At 47.4% G+C, this 22,029-nt stretch overlaps 3 protein-coding genes across 11 annotated transcripts in view; 2 read left to right on the top strand and 1 right to left on the bottom strand.

Annotated features, from left to right (window-relative positions):
* Positions 1–4,342, top strand: part of CYFIP2 (cytoplasmic FMR1 interacting protein 2) — a 55,263-nt gene extending 50,921 nt beyond the window's left edge. For all 4 annotated transcript variants that reach the window (XM_080398129.1, XM_080398128.1, XM_080398130.1 and 1 more), the window contains one exon: positions 170–4,342. In XM_080398129.1, the coding sequence (XP_080254255.1) occupies positions 170–337 (168 nt within the window). In that variant the 3' untranslated portion in view covers positions 338–4,342. The remainder of the gene's footprint in view (positions 1–169) is intronic.
* Positions 4,343–9,779: 5,437 nt separating this feature from the next.
* On the top strand, positions 9,780–19,286 carry NIPAL4 (NIPA like domain containing 4). Of its 3 annotated transcripts, XM_080398620.1 has the most exons (8): positions 9,780–9,960; positions 11,189–11,437; positions 14,145–14,201; positions 15,241–15,331; positions 16,424–16,584; positions 16,674–17,257; positions 17,716–17,760; positions 19,148–19,286. In XM_080398620.1, exons 1-7 carry the CDS (start codon positions 9,924–9,926, stop codon positions 17,725–17,727), a joined length of 1,191 nt encoding a protein of 396 aa, XP_080254746.1. In that variant the 5' UTR covers positions 9,780–9,923; the 3' UTR covers positions 17,728–17,760; positions 19,148–19,286. The 3 variants fall into 3 exon arrangements, with proteins under 3 accessions (XP_080254746.1, XP_080254744.1, XP_080254745.1); XM_080398619.1 differs by having other exon boundaries at positions 9,781–9,960; positions 17,716–19,248; XM_080398618.1 differs by lacking the exons at positions 17,716–17,760; positions 19,148–19,286 and having other exon boundaries at positions 16,674–17,707.
* A 5-nt stretch (positions 19,287–19,291) lies between these two features.
* ADAM19 (ADAM metallopeptidase domain 19) overlaps positions 19,292–22,029 on the bottom strand; it is a 37,404-nt gene continuing 34,666 nt past the window's right edge. For all 4 annotated transcript variants that reach the window (XM_080398617.1, XM_080398614.1, XM_080398616.1 and 1 more), the window contains one exon: positions 19,292–21,763. In XM_080398617.1, the coding sequence (XP_080254743.1) occupies positions 21,740–21,763 (24 nt within the window). In that variant the 3' untranslated portion in view covers positions 19,292–21,739. The remainder of the gene's footprint in view (positions 21,764–22,029) is intronic.

Below are 22,029 nucleotides of genomic sequence, written 5' to 3'. Positions count from 1 at the left end.
GTGAGTCACGGATCCCTGGGAAGTGCTAAGTGGAACTGTAGCGTGTTACAGCGGCTTTGCTTTATCAGAGGTTTCCAGCAGCAGCACAGAGGTACTGGTACTATCTAGCTGATCAGACGACATAAGACTCTTCATCTACTGTTTTTTTTTTCCCTCACCATCCCTCCAGCCCTTAAAGAAGATGGCCGACAGGATCAGGAAGTATCAGATCCTGAACAATGAGATTTTCGCCATCCTGAACAAGTACATGAAGTCGGTGGAGACAGACAGTTCCACGGTGGAGCACGTGCGCTGCTTCCAGCCCCCAATCCACCAGTCACTGGCCACCACCTGCTAGTGTGGACGCTGACCCCCCCGCGGGTTGGGACGGGAGAAGGGACTGAACCCAGGACAGCTGGGAAGGCTAGAAGGGTAGACTCGATGGCGTGAGACCTGGCAACAAAGTAAGACTGGGTATGCCTGCTACACACAAGGACGCATCTTCCCATCCAGCCCTGTGTGAGTGCATGTTCTTCTGTACCATCCCTGTGATCGGTTTTACTTGTAGCTTTCAGACTTGGGGGTGGGTGGGGGTGGGCGGGTGAAATGTGCTTTTCTTCCATGACGTGGTCCGGTTTTACCCTGTGATTCATCCAATCGAACACATCACTCTGAAGCCATATTGCAGCCCCAAACGTGGGGCTCCTGGTGGAAAAGCTCCATGCTTCTGCAGCACCGGGAGCCCACTCCCACCGCCGAAGCGATGGGGCAAATCAACACCCCCATGACACGTGCCACCAGCTGTGGAGCAGGAGGGTCTGAAGACAAGCCCCTGATCCACTCGTTGTGGGGGAAGGATGGATGAAGGCAGGACCCTGAGGATCAAGTGATGGGTGCAGAGGAGCTGTGCCGGGCTGGGTGGCTGCACACCCCGGGCTGGGGCTGGTTCCTGCGCTCTGCCGCTCCGTTGGCCCTTCCAGCATCTGTTAACGGGAGCTTTGGCACGTGGGTTTCAGAATAGCAACGATGTAGTCGCCAAATGACTCCTCAGCACTTCGGAGAGCTGGGGAGAGAGAAAACAGCCTGGCTTTTTCCCTGCTATGGATCATCCACTTACTTTAATGCAAAGGGTTCTCCCCAAAAAACACATCTTCCACGAACTAGACAAGATTTCTTACGGTCTGCAGAAGAGGCTGCATTCATGTGAATGTGCTCTTGAACATACTAATGTGGGTGGAAATAATCACTGGTCCTGAGAGGAGGCAGGTGTAGCTACCTCGGACATACGTGATCTTTGATCTTCAGCAAGGATGAGAGCTGGGGTGTGTAACTGGAGTATGTTCTGGGATGCTATTTTCCCTTGTTTTAGACAAATTCCTAGTGGCACAGCAACCAGATCTCTTTTCTTCAGAGAATGGTGACTATCGGCAGGGCTTAGGAAACTTCCCATCACTCAGAAATCATGATTGTTTAGAAGATGTAAAATACAGGATAAGCATCAAAAAATACCCAGAATTTTCTAGGTTTAAAGGTGTTCAGAGGGAACACTGGAGTCTGTTTCCTTTTCCCACTCAGCTAATCTAAGATCCCTGGATGTTGAGAACAGATTCAGTAGGAACTTCAAGGAGGATTTCATAATTCATGGTCTTCCCAGCTTCCCCTCAGTAGTGTCATTGAAGTGATGCAAAAGCTTGTGCTTGAAGTTAGAGGAGATCAAACCACATGCTCCAAGAGAAAACGATGCTAGTCTCACCACTGGCAATATTTTAATTTCCCACCTTTAGCCAGATCACAGCAGGTAATTGCTGTTACAGTATACAGATGTGATAATATATATTGCTTTCGTGCATTTCATCATGCCTTGTAAACTGCATGCTACTACAGATGTTAAAAAGGCAGAGCCTGGGCATTTATTCTGTCAGAGGGAACATATAATTAATAAGTAGAAATGTCCCAGCTGGAGTATTTTGTCTTAGGAAACAACAGCCAGCAAACTACTGTTAGCAAGAGGCGATCTTGCTGGGTGGGACAAATTTGTTCTCCCAGACACTCACCACCTACTCCCTTGATAATCAACGAATAACCGACATGTGAAAAGTGCTGGACATTTTCACACCTTGAGTTTCCTCTAATTACCGAGACAGACATTTAAACTGCAGGGAGGAAACTGTGCGGCACGGTGATCTAAAAGTAAAATGAAATCTCTGGAAGTCTGGCTGAAATCTTGGAGTGGCAGGGAAGGAGCCAGCCCAGCAAGGCCAGTTGTTTCCTCCATGGCGTGAGGAAGAGCAGCAGAAGAGCATCTGGGACTCGATGACACTGCAAGGCTCTTGCTCTCTATTTACTTTTCCACTAAGGATGTCAGTTCTTGTTTTCCATCATGTTCCAACACTTCTACGCTACTGGAGTGAGGGTATCTACAGATATATATTTTTAAAAGGAAGAGGAGAATCAAGCACTTTATTTTTTGTGGAAAACAAGATATGAGGGAGATAGATCCAACCAAGTTCCTATTTTTCCTGACCTAAACAGTAAGTGCTTGTTATTTTGGTATGAAAGTGTTGCTGAAAAGGTGGCACAAGTCCCTGTCTGGCTCTCAGAGCCACTTCTGGGCACAGCACAAATGTAATGTTCTACTGCGTCTGACATGTTATGGGATGTTGGAGTCTTCCCAGAAACCAGCATGAGCAAGAACAAAAGGATGAACTGTACCCCACGGCCCAGTCTCGGCTGCCTAGACAAAATAGGATACAGTAAGGTGAATTTAAATGCCCATTTTCATCTGTTTAGGTCTGGAGTGAGTCATGAGATATTTTACCTAAATATGACTATCACTTTGTATTCTTTTGCTGTAGTTTTGCCATAATAATTCTCTGAAACCCTGCAAAACACAGTTGTGTGTACTTGAAAGAAGAGGTAGATGAGATCTATTTGTTGCCCTCCAATTTGCTGGCAAAAATGTAAAATCCCTTCAGATTCTGAGGGATTAAATGTTTTGAGCAAAATGTCCAAAGTGCATGAACAAAATGTAAAGTGTTTTTGACTGTAGAGTGTATGCAGATGTTTTTCCTTGTTGCTCAAGTAGTATGAGGTATCAGCTAGGAATAACCTTACAGTCTTCATTTCTGAGATTTGATGTTATTGCCCTTTTATTATCTAAAGGTTGCAAATAGTCTTTAGCTTCAGTTTTCTGACCCTCCTTGACTGTGTATGAGAAACAGGTGTCCAGGCTTAGGTCTTTAAAGTACTCCATGAAAATGGAATTTTTTTCCTCCTATCCTTTTTCTAATGTTGTAATTGTTAATGGAAATAGAGAGCAGATTTCTAACCGTAGGGCTAAGTAGTAACAGATTGCCACAGGGTCGGGCATATTCTCCACGCTTGCAGACTTTCTGCCAAGTTTGGGTGTCTTCCTTGCAGATATGCTCTAATCCTATAGTTTTCAGCCTTTTACAATCTGCAGACCCCTAGTTTTTTTTTTTCCTAGGGAAATGTGGACCCCTGTCCGGATACTTTTTAAGTCCACTGACTGTGGGCTCACTTTTTTACTTCCATTTTCCTGCTTACTCTGAAGTAGTCTGCAAACTCCCCAGGATTTACCAGCCACCACTTGGAATGTCTACTTCAAAGGCAAGTTGTTGGCTCCCTACAGGAATTACAGGGGGGAGAAAGGATGGCCTGTGTCATGAATGAAGTCAGACTAGGTTATTTTAATGTTCCCTCGGGCCCTGACATTATAAGATGTGACTATGGGCAGTGCACATGCCTTTCTTGAATGATGCTACACTTGACTTTCAACGATCCAGTAGAAAGGGGAAGCAAACTAATTAAAGCTCAGCACTTCAGTGATTTCCTTTTGAACTCTGACAGCACTTATTACCATTGAACAACATGTTAGTCCTTTTTCTCCTGCATTACTCCAGTCCAGTAGGTTCATGTGTGTTTGAGAACAAAAGAAAAAAAAGAAAATTGAAGGTGTAAAAAACCCAAGAAAATATTCTCAAAAACTTGTCAAATGTACCATATTTGTATGAAAAGCTGCTTGAGATATTTTGTAAAATGAATTTTATTTATGGTGAGGTATATTTACGCTCGTGATCTGATAACGGTGTTAAATTTTTGATCCATATTTGCTATGCAGCTGAAGATGATATTGGTTTTGTATTATTTTTTGCTGTCGTTCTGAAATCCAGCTAACAGAAGCTTCCATTTCCATTAGAAATGCTTCTGCAAGAGTAAAGCATCTGGTACATGGTGATATGTCCCGTTACACAGCAACCAACAGTGCGTACAACAAATGTGGGATGACTTTGTGATGAAGAGAAATAAAAATTGGGCTCATTCATTAAATGGGCAGTCTTTACCTTGTGGTGTCATCATCATTGCAATAACTATTATTTGGGGAGAGCCTCCAATTGCACCTGGCACAAAGAAAAAGCTAAGAGGAATAATGGCAGCATTTTGTTAATGAAAACATAGAGCTTTTGTCAAAACCAAAAAAAAAAAATGAAGCTTTATGGCCAACACCATTTGCCTATCAGAAAGTTAACAGTTTGTCAGAAAAACATCCTTCCACAACAAATTTTCATTTGAAATCTTGTTTTAGTTATTAGAGGGCTGGGGGAGGGAAAATTGTATTATTATTGTCAATGGAACTTGACAAGCCCTACTCAAAATGAAGCTGATCTAAGGAGCTAAGTTCCTGTCATTACCACAGCCTTGCAAACTCAACAGGGACCTTTTTATTCCAGAAGACTCTCCCTGCTCTTTGTTTCCAGATTTCCACTTGAAACCATTCTTAAGTTTGTGTCAAAAGCATCCAAGGAGCAGCCATGGGTGTTGACTGCAGAAGGAACAGTGGGAACCAAGGGGAAAAGACCTGGGAGAGCCATGGATCTATGGGAGCAGGAGCACCTGCTTCCCTTCTTCATCAGCAATAGATAAAATATTGCAGCTGAGCTTCCCTTTCATAGCTTCTTCCCAAGGATTCCTGGTGGGAACATCTTCCTAGCTTAAGAGGAATAAAAATGCAACGATTCTTCACATAAAATGGGAAGTGAACTTTAGTCCAGGACCAGGCAGCTCTGTTGATCTTTCCAGTGTGCTTTAAGTCACGGGACACTGGATGTTCCCGCAGCTTTGGGCATAGCGTGCGGCTGCGGAGGGCTGTTTGCCTGGCGGTTGAAAGTTGCACAATGTTTACTGATTTCAACATGGTTCTGCAACAGGGAATGGCAGAGAGGAGAGCAAGACTTTCTTCCTCACTCAGTCACTGATACTAGGCAGGTTGTTTGGGTTTTAACCTTTCCTCCATTGAGATTTTTTTTTTTCCTTCCCTTTTTTTTCCCCAATTAATTTCAGCTGGTCTGGTGGACACCCTATGCTAACGCCTAAGGAGTGCTGATAGCTCACAGGCAGGGGGTCTTACCTGGAGCCAGAAGCAATACTTGCTTTGAGTATCGAGGGCCAACACTGAATTTTGAACAAAACCCTAAGGGACCAGGATCAAAGATGCAGGCCCACATCTTTCTTCTTCCTAATGTTTCTAGATAGGTTTACATCTTTAGATTAAAAGCACTTCACCAATGCGAAGAACAGTTCGTTAATGATTGTTTTATTGTTAAAAGCAGAACAAAATGACCTTTTCTGTGACCCCTTCTGCAAGCCAGGAGCGCCTTTCACATCTAGTTTTGCTTGATTTAGAGTTCTGTTGCAAGCCCCTGGCAGATAAGAGGTCTGCAAATAACCAACCTGCTGATCGTATCAGTTCTTGTGGCATGAAGTGCTGCTCTGATGCCCACTGAACATCCACCTCCCCTCTATCACCAGCCTACCACTCCTGTTCTGCTAACATACATGGTTTATGGGGCTGGATAAAAAATTTAACAACCCTGGGAGGAACAAGTTGGGGTGTGTTTTATAGCCTAATGACCCCGGATCACCCAGCTGCTCCACAGCACAGATCCACAGGTACGTGCACTGGCACAAGGAGGGCAGTACAGCAAGGGTGGGAACCCACCATGGGCGTGATGAGCTTGGGAATTTTCCTTGGTGGTGGTGATGTCTAAACTTTTCTAGCACAAAATGAGAGCCTCTGCCACTGCAGACATGGTTACCTTGAGATAGGGTGAATTAAAAGTTGTCTGCTCAACAAAGCCCAGTCTTTCAAGCTTTGAGCATCCTTTCATGTAGTGCTGCAATCAACCGAACACCAGGCAATTCCCATAACCCCTACACAATCAGGCCATTGTCAGAAAGAGAAGGATTTACCCCCTCTTTGAAGCAGCAAACGGCTCCTTGGAGACCTCAAACTATATAAAGCCATAACAGAATATTGCAAGCTTGTTCTGAAAGTTTCCAAAGGAACTGTGCCTAGCAGACATCCGAGGGCAAAAGTCTCCATTACCTGTTAGCAGGATACTTCCACCATTGTTTGTAACACAGGACAATTGATACCCAGTATTTTTCCATCATTTTTTCCAGACCAGAAATGTTGAGCAGAGAATATCGGGGAAAGAAAAACCTTTTGATGTTGCTAAAGAGGTTATTTGCATGCAAAGCTGTCTTGAGCTACCCCCTGGATTCCAGTCAAGTTCCTTGGCCTGGAAACCAGTATTTCAGGAGGAACTGCATTGCTAGAAGATGAGCTGCTAAGGAAGACTCCCTGATTTGTGAGGAGTTATTTTTAAGGAAACATCTGATGCGAGTATCAACCAGTGAGGTCATAGCTTGGAGCTGAATTCCCTTAATTACAGGCTTCCCATTAAAATGAGGATATGAAGCAATAAAAGAGGCATTGATTGCATCCCAGCTTTATTGTTATCAGTCTCAACTTGCCCTTGACTAAGCATAGTAGGCAACTCCATGCTAATCCTACCTGGATTTTAACTCCCATATCGCCATACACATTCTTGCTAAATCCATCAGTGCAACTCTTGTGACTTAGTGATTGTATATACTACACCCCCGCAGCCCCTGAATCACAGAAAAGGGAATACGTGACACACTTGTGTCCCGTGGTTGATTGCAAGGTCTAACTGAAGCTTCTCCCACAGCGGTGACAGCTAGGCATGCTCTGGATCAGCTCGCACTGTGGCATCCCCTCCCCTCGGGACCTCTCCCCTGTCCTGTCTCCTCTCTTCCCAGAACTAAGAACAGCTTCTCTTGGAGATCTCACCCCTTGTCAAATCTGGCAAAAGCGGCCCATGGGGTCAGATGTCTTTGGAGATGAAGGGGGATACATAAACACAAGTGCATGTGGCCACATTAGCCTTTTCCTTTAGGAAATCAAGGTGACAGGGGAAGGTAAAGCTGTGGCCCAAAGTGCCTTTTGCTTTTGACTGCACCACCCCCTCTGCTGTGGCAGTAATTTATGAGGTTGCACCATGACCAAAAGGATTATTTTAACACTAGATCCCTTCCATAAATACTTGTTCCCTTCCTAACACCTCTTTGTGCACAGTGGGCAACTGCACTCTGCACAGATGTCAACAGCACTCACCCACAAACGCTTGGAAATTATTCTGGATGCAGTTTAACTACGGATAACCACATCACCATTAGGACTCCCCAGCTACAATCAAGACCTCAGGGTGTTGGAGAAGCCCCAGCAAAGGGGAAAGCCCCACAGTGCCCCTGAGCACCAGGGCCAGCAGGTAGAGCAGCCTGCGAGGGGATGGGGCCACGAACTCCCCCAGCCGCAGGCAGGCAGCGCTGCAAACAGCAAACACTTGTCCCACTCGGCCATCACCTCGCTCTCTGCAATCAGCCTCATATTCACACATCGCATGAATAGCTCTTAACCATCATCGGCAAGTAAATTTACTAAATAAAGGCTGAATCCTGCCAACAGTGTCTTGCCCAGGGTGTCTTCGGCCTGTGTAATATGTAACAGCAGCAGAAATTGCTCCCAGATCACTGGTAAACCAGCACTTTTCATTTCCTACATCAAAACCTGCTGCCACAAGATTTGGATTGATCACCGAGTGCTCCTGTAATAAAGGGGAGAACAGGACGTGGGATTTGGCTGGTAGAGTCTCTCCCAGCCAGTGACCTGCTGGTCTGTGACTGATGAAGAGACCCGATTAAAATCAAATGACTCACAAACCACTCTGACATTACATTTGCTGGAGAAAACAGTTGTACAGCGATAGGATCAGGTGCTGCGTGAGGGAGCCATGGGGTGCTAGCAATGCTGTGGCTTGACGGTCTAAGGGCAATTTCTGCAGTAACAAGTAATACATTTCAGGGGGGAAAAAAAGGCGAAATTTCAGACACGTTCAGATCCTGTCTTACAACTTTATATCGCCTTATGACGGATACCGTTTCGACTTATAAACGTGACCTTGCTGAAGAAAAGCTGTTGGTTTTCCTTATCTCTGCTGACCTACAGCGCAATCTGGCTAATGGCTCCTGCTGCTTTTGTATAGGCAGCAGGTTTCTGTGTACACACAGCCACTGTGCACACACACAGGAAGGGAGGATGTCAGCAGAGGAGGGTGGGGATGAAGGCAAAACCCACTGGCGTGCAACACCTTCCGAAACATTCACACACTAATATTGGCAAGAGAGGCTTCGGCGGCAGGGGGACAGAGCTGACGGGGGAGTTAAGCCCCTGCTCTATAGTGGGGGCTGAACCATGATCAGTGAGGCCTGCCAACTAAATAGTCACAAAATAAAAGGGTGTAAAACGAATTTAAGTGATGGAGGAGCCCATGAGCTGGAGCTGACTTTCTCAGGGCTGGGATTCAGCACGGAGGCAGCTGTGTCTTAAATCACAGCTGCTGCGGCTGCTGAAGTTGTGTCCTGGCTCTCTGATCTCATTTTGCACAATGTTTTACAGCACAAGAGTGCCCTTGTCATTACACACTCACCTTCTTTGTTAAATTAATACTTCTTTTTCAAATGCACCTTTGCCTGAGCTTAGGAGCCTTTCCCACTACAACTCCGAAGTCAGGAAGGTCCATTAGGGAAATGTGGCCTGACCTCCAGCAGAGAACGTGCCTTTGCCCAGCAAGTACACAGGCAGGGAACCCCACACCCACCACAGAACTTCCATTGGGATACATCCATCTTCCCCAGACCTCTACCTGTTTCTCAGCCCCCCAAACTTGTCCTTCAGTCCTACAACCTACTGCACACAGCCACAGTACCACGCAGAGAATAACCACCACCGCGTGAAGCAACAGGGCGCTTTCCGAAAAGTTTCCCTGCGATATTAAGTGCGGTTACAGGCTCTTTATGTAGGAGGAGGTATCTTCAGGAGTATTGCATTTAATTTCTCATTTACTTTGAATCTCTGTGCCACCACAGCCTGCACACCTGTGAAGTCCACAGCTCATGCCCCGCTAACCAGAAGCGCAGCCCCAGCCTCCTGCTTCCCCAGCACCTCCTCCCACCCACTGCAAGAAGCAAAACACACTCCGGTGGAGAAGCCCCTGCCTGGGCTGAGGCTGGGGAGCCTCGTCCCACATCCCTGCAAAGGCTGCCGAGCCCACCCGCTGCTGCCACCTTGACCCCCTCCCCTGCGCCTCCAGCCGCCGGGGCTGCGCAGCCGGGGCGCACGGCTCGCGCGGGGCAGCGCGCAGGGGAGGGGGGGGAGGAGGAGGAGGGGGAGGAGGAGGAGGGGGAGGAGGAGGAGGGGGGGGGGAGGGGGGGGAGGAGGAGGAGGAGGGGGGGGGAGGGGGAGGAGAGGGAGAGGGAGAGGGAGAGGGAGGGGGAGGAGGAGGAGGAGGAGGAGGGGGAGGGGGAGGGGGAGGAGGGGAGGGGAGGGGAGGGGAGGGGAGGGGAGGGGAGGGAGGAGGAGAGGGAGGAGGAGAGGGAGGAGGAGAGGGAGGAGGAGGGGGGCGGGCAGGTGTGCTGGCAGCCCGGCCCTGCCCAGTCCCGCCAGCAGCGGCTCCTGCCCTGGGCGCCGGGATGCTCTGAGCCGTGCGCGGGGGGAGGCGATGGAGCCGCCGGCGGCCAACGGCAGCTGCAGCAACGGTGGGTGCAGGCGTGGGGAGCGGGGGGGGCCGGGGAGCCGGGGTGGGGGATGGGGAGCGGGGGGGAGCGGGGGGACCCGGGGACCGGGGCTCGAGGCTCGGCCCGCTGCCCCCCCCGGCTGCGGGGCCGTTCCGTGCCACCGCTCGCTTGCTCTCTGGCTCTGGGGCTTCTTCTCCTGTTTTTTGAGGTGCCTCCAGGAACGGGAAAAACGCTTTATCCACAAGCCCCGCACAGCCTGTCGGCCTTACAGCGGGCACAGAGGAGCTGGGTTTTTTACTTTTTTTTTTCCTTTCAAGATTGCCTAATCCAGTCGGTAATCACCCCATCCCACTGCCTTGTGCTTGCACCCAGTACCACATTGTGGAGACTTTTACCAGCCGAGGAGGCGAGATGCCCCTCTGTTCCCCAGGAAATACTTCCACAGCCAAGGATGTTTTTCCATCAGAAAAGAAGCCTATTAAAGGACCTTTGGAAACTCGTCTAGAAAGTCACTGGAATTTTTTCCATTAGATCTAGTTTCCAAAAGATCTAGTTTCCATTAGATCTAGATCCCAAAGTTGGGATCTAGTTTGCATCCAAACCCTCAGCTACAGGTGCTGGGGGGGTGTGTGTGGAAGATCCAAGCCAAACTCTTGGCTCAGGAAAAATGTAGGATCCACACTCCGGCTGCTGCCAGAACTGTGACCAGTTTCGCCATCGCATACCCCCGCCTGCAGAGACGCAAAGACTCGCTCTGTGATTCCTACCTGAGTTCAGGCAGAAAATTAAAGTCTTGTAGTACAAAGGGACTTTTGTGACACTCCAGCTGGAGGTTCTGTTCCCCACGGACACAGTCACACTGTCCTTACTACACTCAGACTGAAGATTGCGATAGAAAGATGTGCTGGGTGTGGTAGGAGCAGGAGGGTAGGAAGAAATTCCGTGCTTTTCCCACCCACTCAGAGCAACACGCTTTGGCTGGAGGCACAGGGGGTCTGTGCTTTCGCTGTTAGCACTTTCGGTGTTAGCAGCTGCAAAGCGTGCCTGCTTTCACCCCTTCCACCTTGCCCTTTCCACACGTGAGGAAAGAAGTGTCCCGAGTGTTTGAGAGCTGGTGGGTACTTGCTTTTAGGGTGAAAGCATGGGTGACTGTTCAGGGGGGACATCTGAATGCTTCCAAAGGCCAACAGAGGCACTGTGGATAGTCTTACCAGTAATTCGCTGTTTTATCTCCACGGTGGTCTCACAGGGTCTCTGATCACCCTTTCATGCCTTTCCCACCGGGTCGTGTGCCGAGTGATCAGTGATGCTGACCCAGCCGACTCCGGCCATGACAATGGGACTTTGGATAACTTCTGGGTAACTCGGCTGGAAAGCAGTTATGGATTCTACATTGGCCTGGGCTTGGCTGTCTTCTCCAGCTTCCTCATCGGAAGCAGTGTCATCCTCAAGAAGAAGGGACTGCTACGGCTAGTGGAGAAGGGAGGCACCAGGGCAGGTAAGGCTTTTGTGGGGGGCAGGAGGGAGGAGGTCTACCTGTTCCCAGAACCACATACATCATCCAAACTCCAGCACTGATAAGGCAAGGGAACACCTCTGGGTACACATGTCAGCCTGCCATCAGCAAGGTAAATAAAACCTTTTGTGGATGCATTTTTGCCTGCAAGACCCAGAGAGCACTGCTGTGCTGGAGCTGAGGAGCTAATTTACAGAGCTCTGCACTGGAAGGGCTCAGCTAAAAGCATTCCCCTGTCCTGCACCACAACTAGCAAGTCACATGCCCTGTGTGATCAGACGTGCACCCACCACAAGAACAACACATGCCCATCACAGCTCTTACATGGGAAAGTGTGAGGCCAGGAGGAAGCAGATTGTTTAAAGCTCTTTGAAACAGACCCCTTTGCACAAAGGTGCAAGTCATCACCATGCTGCAGACCGGAGCAGAACAGCACAGCTCCATGACCCCACTCTGACTCTTATTGATGCACTAGGCATCGAGTCATTGAGACAAGGATGTGGCCCCGTGCACTTTAATTGCATTAGCAAAAGCCATTTATTAATGCAGGACTGCACACCTGTGATCTGTGTGAACTCTGCTTGTGGTTTTCAGAAAGGATACTGCTCAAGTCTGTTGCTCAACAATGTGCAGACAACTTTTCCCCAGCACCAAGCTCTTAGGGCGAGGTGTGTGTTTATGTGCACGTATATATTACGGATGGGAAATGGTGGAGGAGCACAGCCTCCCATTGGATTGGACGCATCCCATCAGCAAACATGTGCTCTAGCAGCAGCCTAAGTCCTACCTGGCAGGTGACCTACTTGCATAACTACAAAACAAAATAATGCTAATTAAAATACTACTGCTTCCCAGCTCTGGTCTAGGAATGTTTCTTAAATCGTTTTACAAAGGAAGTAAATATCGCTGTCCTCGTTTTACTGTGTCCCCCATATGGGGACACAGAGGCATAGAATGATGAAGCAGAGTCCACCAGCAAAGTTACCAACAGCACCCGAGCTGCAGGCCAGTCTCAAGTCTGTCCCCATCCTCTGCCATTAGGCTGCCCACATGCAAGGGCTGAGCTGCATCAGTTTGGGTTTTGGCATTATATTTGCACAATGCAATATCAGTATCATTTCAACTGTAGAAGAGGTCTCTCTTCTCCTTTAAGCCCTCCCACAGAGCCAAGTGAGTAAAAAAAGAGCAAACCCCTCCCTATTTTTCAGGGTGTTTAATTAGGAATTAGAGATTATTGACAGAAAACTGCAGCAGACAAAAAGAGTTCTTGAGAAAAAAAAAACAAAAAACCCAAAACCAAATAAACCAGCAATTTCTAGGGAATACCAAAGCATAACATTTGAACTTCAGCATTTGTGAATTTGTTGAGGAACCAGAAGAGGCTGAATTCTAGCAAAATATTTTGTCCTAACCTCTTCCTGTCTGCCTCTTTGATCCCCTTTTTTCTCTCTCACCCTTAAATCTTTCAGTCCCAGTGTTTCACCCCTGCTATCTGAGCATATCCCTTTTCTCCCAGGCAGGTCAAACGCTGCTGTTACTGACAGCTCCGGTCAGGTCAGGCTTCTCAAAACCATGGGCTCGCTCCGACCCAGCAAAATCAGGGTTCACAATGTCAGCAGGCTCAGGCTCCTTACATCTAACAGCTTGTGGGTTGAGACCAGAGATGCATTAGTTCCCAAAACAGTACATCCATGCTTCCTCATTTATATGCAAGTTTTCTTTCATTCAGTTGTTCCAAAGTCAGGGATCATTTTTCATCAGAAATGCTTCGTCACATAGTGACTGTTTCACATAAAATTAACATCAGGATTTACGGCAGTTCAGGCTGAGGCCCTGCACTACAACTATGATACAAAGCAGCGTACAAGAGGAGCAGATAATTTCGGGAACAGGATGCAGGGGGCCTTCACCATGGCTGCACAGCAACACAAACTGTGGCACCATGTGCCTGCACGGAGCAACCAACCAGTTTTTCCCCCTTCATCCTTCATAGCTATAACCCCCACTTGAGCTGGGTTTGGAAAAACTCACTGCCTCACCTTAGTGCCCGTGCGCGAGGCTCCACAGCGACCTGGTGTGATGTGAGGTGCAGCTCGAGCTCCCCGCAGGCAGGGTGGTGGCTGGCAGCATCCCCCGGAGCAGCCTTTGGGTGGGGGGCACCCAGAACAGAGCACCCCTTGCCATCCTTGGTCCCTCTGCTCCAGGAGCACCACACAGGGAACATGCAGGACAAGGCATGACCGGTCTGTGGTTGCTCAGCTGGGGTGTTTATCGCTGAGTTTAGGGGCCGGTGCCCCCTGAATCATGAGGATGACCACAGCCGCCGGGGCCGAAGGTCCATGCCCAGGCTCCCTGCTGCAGCGGGGCAGGCTGCACCCCAGGCCAATAACCTCTATGGCTTTGGGGCAATGGGTGCCATTCCCATTGCCACCCTGGGGTTAAACCACGGCTTTTACTGTCCTTGCGTTGCCCACCCCTCAGTGCCAGCTCCCACTAATCCCTTGACTTAGCTTCCACGTAGGATGGCATGTCTGCGTATTCTGTCCTTCGTATTCTGTCCTTCCAGATCTTTTTCTTTGTCACACTCTTCCCCTTGCAATTTATCCCTCTCCAAAGGGATGTTTCCCATCCCTTGCTCTGCGGAACACAGTTGTTGACTCCTGCATACCTGTGTGCTTTACTTCCCCAGGAGATGGAGGCCATGGCTACCTAAAGGACTGGCTCTGGTGGGCTGGCTTATTAACCAGTAAGTAGAAGCTGTTTCTCTGGGTTTTCAGCATTTCCAGGGTCTGTCCCTGTGAATGAGGTGAGGAATGAGCCCAGCATCTTGCGGCTTAAAGCCTTTTTTCTGGTGAGTTCCCCATCCTCAGCAGAGGTACCTCCAGGAGAACAGCAGCAGCAGCGAGCTGAGCCGCACGGGATCTCCCTTACCATCCTCCTGCAGGGCTGGTAGGACTCGCTAGCTCAGTTTTACCGGATCAAAAGCATGGAAAGCCAGGTTTTAATAAAGCAGCTGGCTGGTCTGCCTGCGTACCAGGCACAGGGCAAACAGCCTCCCGTGTGTGCCTGGGGGCCCCGAGAAAGGTTACAGCGCAGGGGAGATAACAAGGAGGTGCTGGTAGCAGCTCCTCTCTTGAGCAAAACTTGCTTTCCTTTAGAGCAAGCCTTAAAACATGCAACACTGGTATCTTCTCAAATTGGACTCGTAGCTGTGCAGAGAGCAGCAGATTTCACGGGGGGGGGTGTGTGTGTCAGAGCAGCATTTTCTGGTTCCCACTGCTGCAGCAGCTCAAGGTGCCCCCACCTCGCACCACCATTGCCGCTCCTGCACAACCCACGAGCAAGCACACAGTACTCCCTGCGAGGGACAAGGGCACCACAGCCCCAGGGGGACACTCCTGGTAGTAGGTGAGGAGCAGCCTCCTTGTGCTGGGACTCCCACAGCTGCCCACCCCCTCCCTGGTTAATCACCCAGACGCACTGCAGCTGCCTGGCTGGGCTCTGGGGGCTTAATGAGTTAATATGGGTCAACTGTGACATGGCCAAGCCCTGGCACCCCCAGCCCTCCTCTGTGTGGGTGCAGGGCTCCAGGGATGCCTCTCTCCTTGCATTAATCTGTAATGGAGAAATTCCCACCCACTACCTGGCCCTGCTTAGCAGCAGTATGAAACCCCCGTAATAAAACCCACTCTTAACTGACATCTTATTAGTTTACAAGCCCACAAGAGAAAACACAAAAAGTGTACTGTATCTCACTGGTATTTATTTTTCTTGTGTTTGTTTAGTGGGTGGAGGGGAAGCTGCCAACTTTGCTGCCTATGCCTTTGCTCCTGCAACTATCGTCACACCTCTGGGGGCTCTGAGCGTGCTCATAAGGTGATTTATGTGTCTCTAGTTTGCAATTTGCTTTTTTTGTTTGCCTGTTTGTCTTGTAAGATAGAAAGACTTGAAGTGATGCTAATATGATTTATTCTGCCTACAGGAAAAAATGTCTCTATGTTTTCCAAAAAGGTGCTCTAATATTTGTTGTCCCTTTGGGGGATCGTTTGGAAACTACTGAATAAAGTAGCGTGCCCTTCTGGAAATGCTGCTTGTGGATAGCAGCTATGTACACTTCAGGTTCAATTATTGCAAATATCAGTGTTACTGCCTTCCTTATTCCAGCTTTTTAGCCAATTCAAGGTTGCTTTTTTTGTTTTGTTTTGTTCTTCTAGTGATCAATACTAAAAATCTCAAACGGTCAAAAATACCAGGGTTTTTTTTTTTAAACTGTTTTTCCTTTGCCTTTTATTTTCTAGGCTTTTAGGGTGGTCTGATGTTGTGCTTTTGTACTTCTGCCTATTGCCAAAAGGGCTGAAATGTTATTTCTTTATTTTTAAAAAGGTGATTCATATCAAAAGTCGAGGTACCGAAGGTGTTATATAGGGACTGTTACTGTGAAATGCATGAGCCTGCTGAGAGTAAGGACTGCTTTGGTGTCTTGCCTCAAATTTTTATGCATAACAAATAGATATTTTGCAGATATAACTGTAGCCCCAGTACCTTCAGGGTTTCTCTGGGGTTTGATAGTTCTGATGATTTAGTTAAAATTAATGTAACTCTTTTGTTGTTGTCTCTGTTACACTGGTCCTTGAAATAATTTTCTTGGGCGCTAAAGACTTCATAATGCCCAACAGCTCATGAGAGAATCTATTGACCCTGAAAATACTTCTGAGGATGTGCTAACACATTCAGCACTTTTTTATCTTGCTGATACATGAGCTGTGATCTATAGATCACACCTGCATCTGTGTGGGTTCAGCTGTCAGTAGATGTGTTGTCCTTGTGTATTAACACACTGGAATCTAACAAATTTACTCCAGATTTGTATCCTGGTATCACATGAAGGCATTCTTTACCTTATTTTAGCGGCTGTTCCTTCTTTAAAGGACTTTAAATCCCCAGCTGTTTTTTTTCTGTCCCGTGCAGTGCCATCCTGTCTTCATATTTGCTTGGAGAACGGCTCAACCTGCTGGGAAAGCTGGGCTGCATGCTGAGCCTCGTGGGCAGCACCGTGATGGTGATACATGCGCCAGAGGATGAGGAGGTCACCACTCTGGATGAGATGTCTTCCAAGCTGAAAGAGCCAGGTACACAGCAGGTTGTGTTTTCTCTCTCAGGGCTGGGCGGCACATGCTGCCCACCGCTCAGTTTTGAGTTACTCTGCTCCCTCTTCCAGGTTTCCTCGCTTATGCTGCAATCCTCTTGGCTCTTTGCTTACTCCTGATCTTCTACCTCGCACCCCGTTACGGCCAGAAAAACATCCTCATCTACCTCACCATCTGCTCCGTTATTGGTGCCTTCTCCGTGTCCTCAGTCAAGGGCCTGGGTATTGCCATCAAGGGCTTCTTCGCTGGCCGGCCGGTGCTGCAGCACCCATTGACGTGGATCCTAGTCATAACGCTGGTGGCATCCATCACTACACAAATTAACTACCTCAATAAGTCCCTAGACATTTTCAACACCTCTTTGGTGTTTCCCATCTACTATGTGCTGTTCACCACCATCGTCATCGCAACTTCCATCATCCTGTTTAAGGAGTGGGTCACCATGACCGTCGTTGACATCATTGGGACAGTTTGTGGCTTCCTCACCATCATTTTGGGGGTGTTTTTACTCCATGCCTTCAAAGACATAGATGTCAGTTTAGGGAATCTGCCACAAGTCCTCCAGAGTGGACAGCAAGCACCAGTCACCCGAGATGACAAGAACATCCTGATAGAGGTGGACAACTCCAGCATCGGCCCAGAGGATAAACCCAAAGTATTCATGATCTACACTTAGCTTGTTATACGCGAGGGTCTGGAGGTGGGGTGAATGGGTTGATGTCTATATCCCAGATGCTAGTGGGCAACTTAAAAAAGGAAAAGCAGAAAATAAAACCAGCAGTGTCTTATCCAGAGCTTGGTAGAGTCAAGCCAAGTCTTTCTCTGGGCTTTGGGACTGGATGTTTGTCATGGTGTGGCAGCAAGTGGTATGTTTAATCCTCACTGGCCTTTAATACATGCAGCCACTGAAAATGAAAGTCCTCTTGAAATAGATACTCCTGGGACAGAGCTCCTCTCTGAGGCCCCTTCCCGTCTCTTATTCTTGGCAGGGCTAAAGTTTACTCTTGCACTCCTTCCCGCGGGTGGCCATTGATGTGTTTAGTTCCAGACCCTGGTTGAGTCATTGATCAGTGTTTTTTGTCTTTTTTTTTTTTTTCTTCTTCTTCTTTCTAGACCATCGCATGAACTCTCAAATACACACCAGTATCTCAAACGGAGGTGAGAGACAAGGACTGAATGGTGCACGCCTGCTATTCAGACTCTGCTCATCCATGTTTAATTATTTGCTCTGCAAATATGAGACAAGAATATAGGTGGACGCGGGCGGAACATGGTGAATTTTGGAGTAGGCGCTCATTTAGACTCAGTGGCAGGACCCAAGCCATGAAGTGTTTTTACAGGACTGTGGCAGAGAAATCTTCTTCAGCTTTTGGGTTTTGTGAGGTGCAGGAGTTTCTCTGCAGCACAGTGTTAATTGGTTTGATGTGGGGTTTCCGTTTCTTTGGGTTTTTTTCCTTAGCAGCTGTGGTGCCCAGGCCATGTTGATGTGGTTGGTGAAGCTGTTGGACCTGATCCAGACCTCATCCTAGCAAGGGGCAGCCCCTGCTCAGGCTGGGGTGCTCTGGCAGGGTAAACCCCATGTCAGGAGAAACATTGCCACCATCTTCAAAGGCTTTTTGTGGTCTGTGGAAATACAGCTACTTGGTCTTTCAAGCTGAACGTAAATTCTAAGTATTTTTTTCTTTGGAAATGTCTTGACCTCTTTGAGCCCTGTGACCTGTTCTGCTGTCATTTAAGCCCAAAAGGTTTTTTGTGGTTGTTGTTCAGAGGAAGGTATGAACTACATGCTAAAAGCCAAACAGGTGTGAGTGGGTGATGCTCTGCAGAGCTGTAGGGATGCAGTTTATCCCAGAGCATTCCTGTTCATCAATCTTAATGTAGTGTGGATGTTACCTGGATTCTTGCTCACAGCTCACCTTCAAAACCCCCTTGGATTTGTATCGGTGGTGAGGATGAAGGGATGGGAGAACTAACATTTTGAGCTGGAAGGTGAAAAAGGAAGGTATTACCACTGTTAAAAGTTTCTCCCATCTTGCTGCTGGGTCTTGCAGCACAGGGAGCCTGGAGCTCATTTGCTCACGGCAAACCCCAAACAGGGAGTGGTGAAGCCTGAGCTGGCTTTGCCAAGCTGCCTCGGTCAGCCCTGGACCACAGCATGTACTGATGCTGTCTGAGATGCTGACCTGGCTATACCTGGGGCTGAGCATCACTGAGCAAATGCAGCCTGGGGTTGCAGGGGGGGAAGGAATATGCACTCTCTTATTTTAATAACGTTTCAGTACTTTCTTTTGGAATGTGGAAAGCGAAATAAAGGCTTTTTCTAAAAAAAAAATAATCCAAATGCTTGCAGGTGGATCTGAAAGTTTTTAGCGATTTTGTAGCCCTGAAAGGTAAGGGCTGAAGGAGAGCAGAGCAGGGCAAGCATCTGGGACAGAGAGTAAACCAGCAGTGCCCTCCTTTGGTAGCAGAAAATAATCCAATTAACTCACTCGAGCTTCGGTTTTGGCATCCTAATTGCTGTAATGCTTTATGCATTTTATTTTAGGAAAAGCTTGTAACCGGGACTCATCTTTCCTTACCGCATTTCATAAAAGCCGTTCCTCCAGCTGTCCTGCCATCTCCAGACAAACGCTACATATAAAGTGAAGATTTGAACCGAGGTAATGAAGTAGCACACAGTGACAGAATATTTGTTAATGACAACTGACAAATTTATTAAAACTAGGCAAAAGGCACAATGAATTGCATTCTTCAAGTATTTGCATAGATGCATAGAGAGCATTATTGTAAACCATTAATTTGTGGACACAGGAGAAAGTGAGATGTATTTTGGTATACATTCTCCCAAGTAACATTATCTTTCAAAAAGTCAGGTTTTACCATCTTTTACTCCTCCTGCAGTTCCCCTATTCTCATTCACTCAACTTGTACACATGAAAATTTAAAACTGCTTACTTAAAACTACCTTTTGGAGGTTTTATGATATTTCAGCAATAAAGTTTTCCATGAGAGTTTGGGCATGTCTGGTTGTTCTGAGCTTTGTGTGTCCAGGGGCATTTTTTAAAAAGCTTGAGGCCGTGCTCACATAAAATGCAGTGAAGCTATTTTTACTGATATTTTGGTAGCCATTTGATAAAGATCAGGGGCTGAGCAGAAGTATGCTGCTGGCTCAGATATAAGATCAAGTTTTTGTGGTTGAATCTATCCTACCACAGTGTACATAGAGACTGTACCCAGCTTACTGCTCCACCTGTGAGCAGTAGCACATGCTATTCCATAGCCACATTAGCTCCATCCCAAGAGACAACAAATTTGGGGGCTGTTTAAATACATGTTGTTTAAATGTAATACCCCCCAGCTATAGAAAAAGACACGTAAAGATTAGAAAGCTGATGTCTTTCACTTGCCATCCCTTATTTCAGAGAGAAGTGTTGCAGGTTGGCTTGTTTTCGAGGCATATAGAAGGTAAGAAAAGGTCCAAAAAATAATCAGGATAAGAAATAAGCAAGCAGAAATTCAAGACAGACCCTGTGTACTGTTTCCTTGCGGAGAAAGAGGTAGTAAAGTTGCGAAAACTAATGTGGTTTAAGTCATCCTATAGATACACTGCTACATATAACTAGAAATTTAATGAGTCCTTAGGGCTTATCTGCTTTTTTTTCAATTAGTAGAGCTTAGGGAAAGAGAACCATCAGAAAAAACTTTTTTATGCCAATAATAGTTTCTCACACGTGCAGCAGCAATCATGCTGCTTGAGGATTTGTCCATAATAAATCAGGCACAACAGAACTGTTGTAACCATAGTTCCAGAATTCTCTGTGATCTCCGAGGAAATCATTTCAAGAAGGGAAACAAAAAAAAAAAAAAAAAAAAGAAAATATTTGGCATAACAAGGACTTAATGTAAAATCCTGAGAAAAAACATAAAAAACCCCAAACTATTAGGAGAAAAAAACCCAAATTCATAAGGGAGGGTCCTCAAGGTCAGAACCATCAGCTGCTTAAAGTGCACACAGGTAACTCTCTCCATCCGTGTCCTGGAGGAAAAACCTGGAGTAAATGAGCTGCCCTACAAAAGCACCATGTGTTGCATTAATATTTCTGCTGTTTTACCACCTGGGCAATTTTAAGGTAAGGTTTCTCACTGGTATGGGGAACAAGCAGCCCATGCTGAATTACCGCTCAGCACAGACCAAAGCCTGAGAAGATGTGCAAAAGTGTCTACTGATCCATGGTACCGTGTGCCAGAGAGAAGGTTTCAGCACTGGCTTTTGCTGAACTTCCTTCTGGCCGTTTGTTCTGTATCTTGGCCAGGGAGTTTCCCTGTCGTACCTTAACTGTGTCCCAGTGACACAGATCAGAGCGGATGGGCCATGCTGGGGATGCTTTTGGGTCTTACAGCACTGAAGCAAGACAAGCAAGTGCTGGAACGCTCTTGCTGAAATGCCTAATATGGGGAAAAGAATTAATCTACTACACCAAAGCTAATCAAAATCCATAGTGACCCACAAATTATTTTAACCAGAATATTTCCCTGGTTTGCTCCCTGTTGTGGCCCCACTTGCCACCCACTGTAAACTGAGAATAAGCTGAAGAAAGTTATCGATGGCTGCCTCCTGCACTCCCAAGAGGCAGTGGTTTCTGTATAGCACCAGCGTATGCTCCTGCGGCTGCATGGATGGACTGAGGAAGCCAACAGGTCTTACATGAAAGCCCATCAGGGCCAGCACCTGCACTTACAGCTTGTTCTGCCTGGTAACACTTAAATAATTGATTAAAACCACGTGAAACCCCCATCACCCTGTTCCTGCATTGGATATTGCACAATAATATTTAAATACCATATAAACAAGTCGTCCCTATATGAAAAAGGCTATCAGCAGAGAGGGCTGAGTTCAGCTTGGCAGGTACCAGCACAGTTCCTGGGGACACTCCTGCCAAGCCTGACTGCAGCTTGAGTCACAGAGGAAAGAGGTGATGCTAGAGGAGAGGAACTGAGACACTCTCTGCGGTCATAAATGTTTTTCTGGGTGATGAAGGTGATCCAGTCCCCTGTGAAGGTGAGAGCCAGCCAGGAGCAGACTGCTTCATGAGTGCCCACCGGAGTCCGGCTGTCCCATTTTCAAGATGTTTGCTGCTCAGGCTCTCCTGACACCGGTATTCTGGGTGAGATGGAAAATGGGGAAAAGAGAGAAGAGTGAGCACTGATGAAAGAGCAGATGCTGCCCTCTTCCCTCTCCTGGAGCTGATGTTCCAGCCAGCCAGGGGAAACCTGTCTGTTCACATGCATCCACATCTTAAAGCATGGCATAGGAAGCTCTCCCACCAGGGGCACAGTGAAGCAGCTTTCTCTGTTTTTCCCAGCTAGCCTCAAGGATATTATTGCAGGCTGGAGACAACGCCTGTGGTGTGTGGCATGGAGGTGGTG

This window comes from Falco punctatus (genome assembly GCF_963210335.1).
Source record: "Falco punctatus genome assembly, chromosome: 8".
In the NCBI taxonomy this organism is placed as follows: Eukaryota; Metazoa; Chordata; class Aves; order Falconiformes; family Falconidae; genus Falco; species Falco punctatus.
This window is presented reverse-complemented; position numbering and strand designations above follow the sequence as displayed.

Bases quoted from the DNA above. Each gene is read 5' to 3' on its own strand.
- NIPAL4 (XM_080398618.1), top strand. From the start codon at position 9,924: ATGGAGCCGCCGGCGGCCAACGGCAGCTGCAGCAACG. The intron at 9,961-11,188 runs GTGGGTGCAGGC...GTGGTCTCACAG, and splicing joins CAACGGCAGCTGCAGCAACG to GGTCTCTGATCACCCTTTCA. The intron at 11,438-14,144 runs GTAAGGCTTTTG...TTACTTCCCCAG, and splicing joins GAAGGGAGGCACCAGGGCAG to GAGATGGAGGCCATGGCTAC.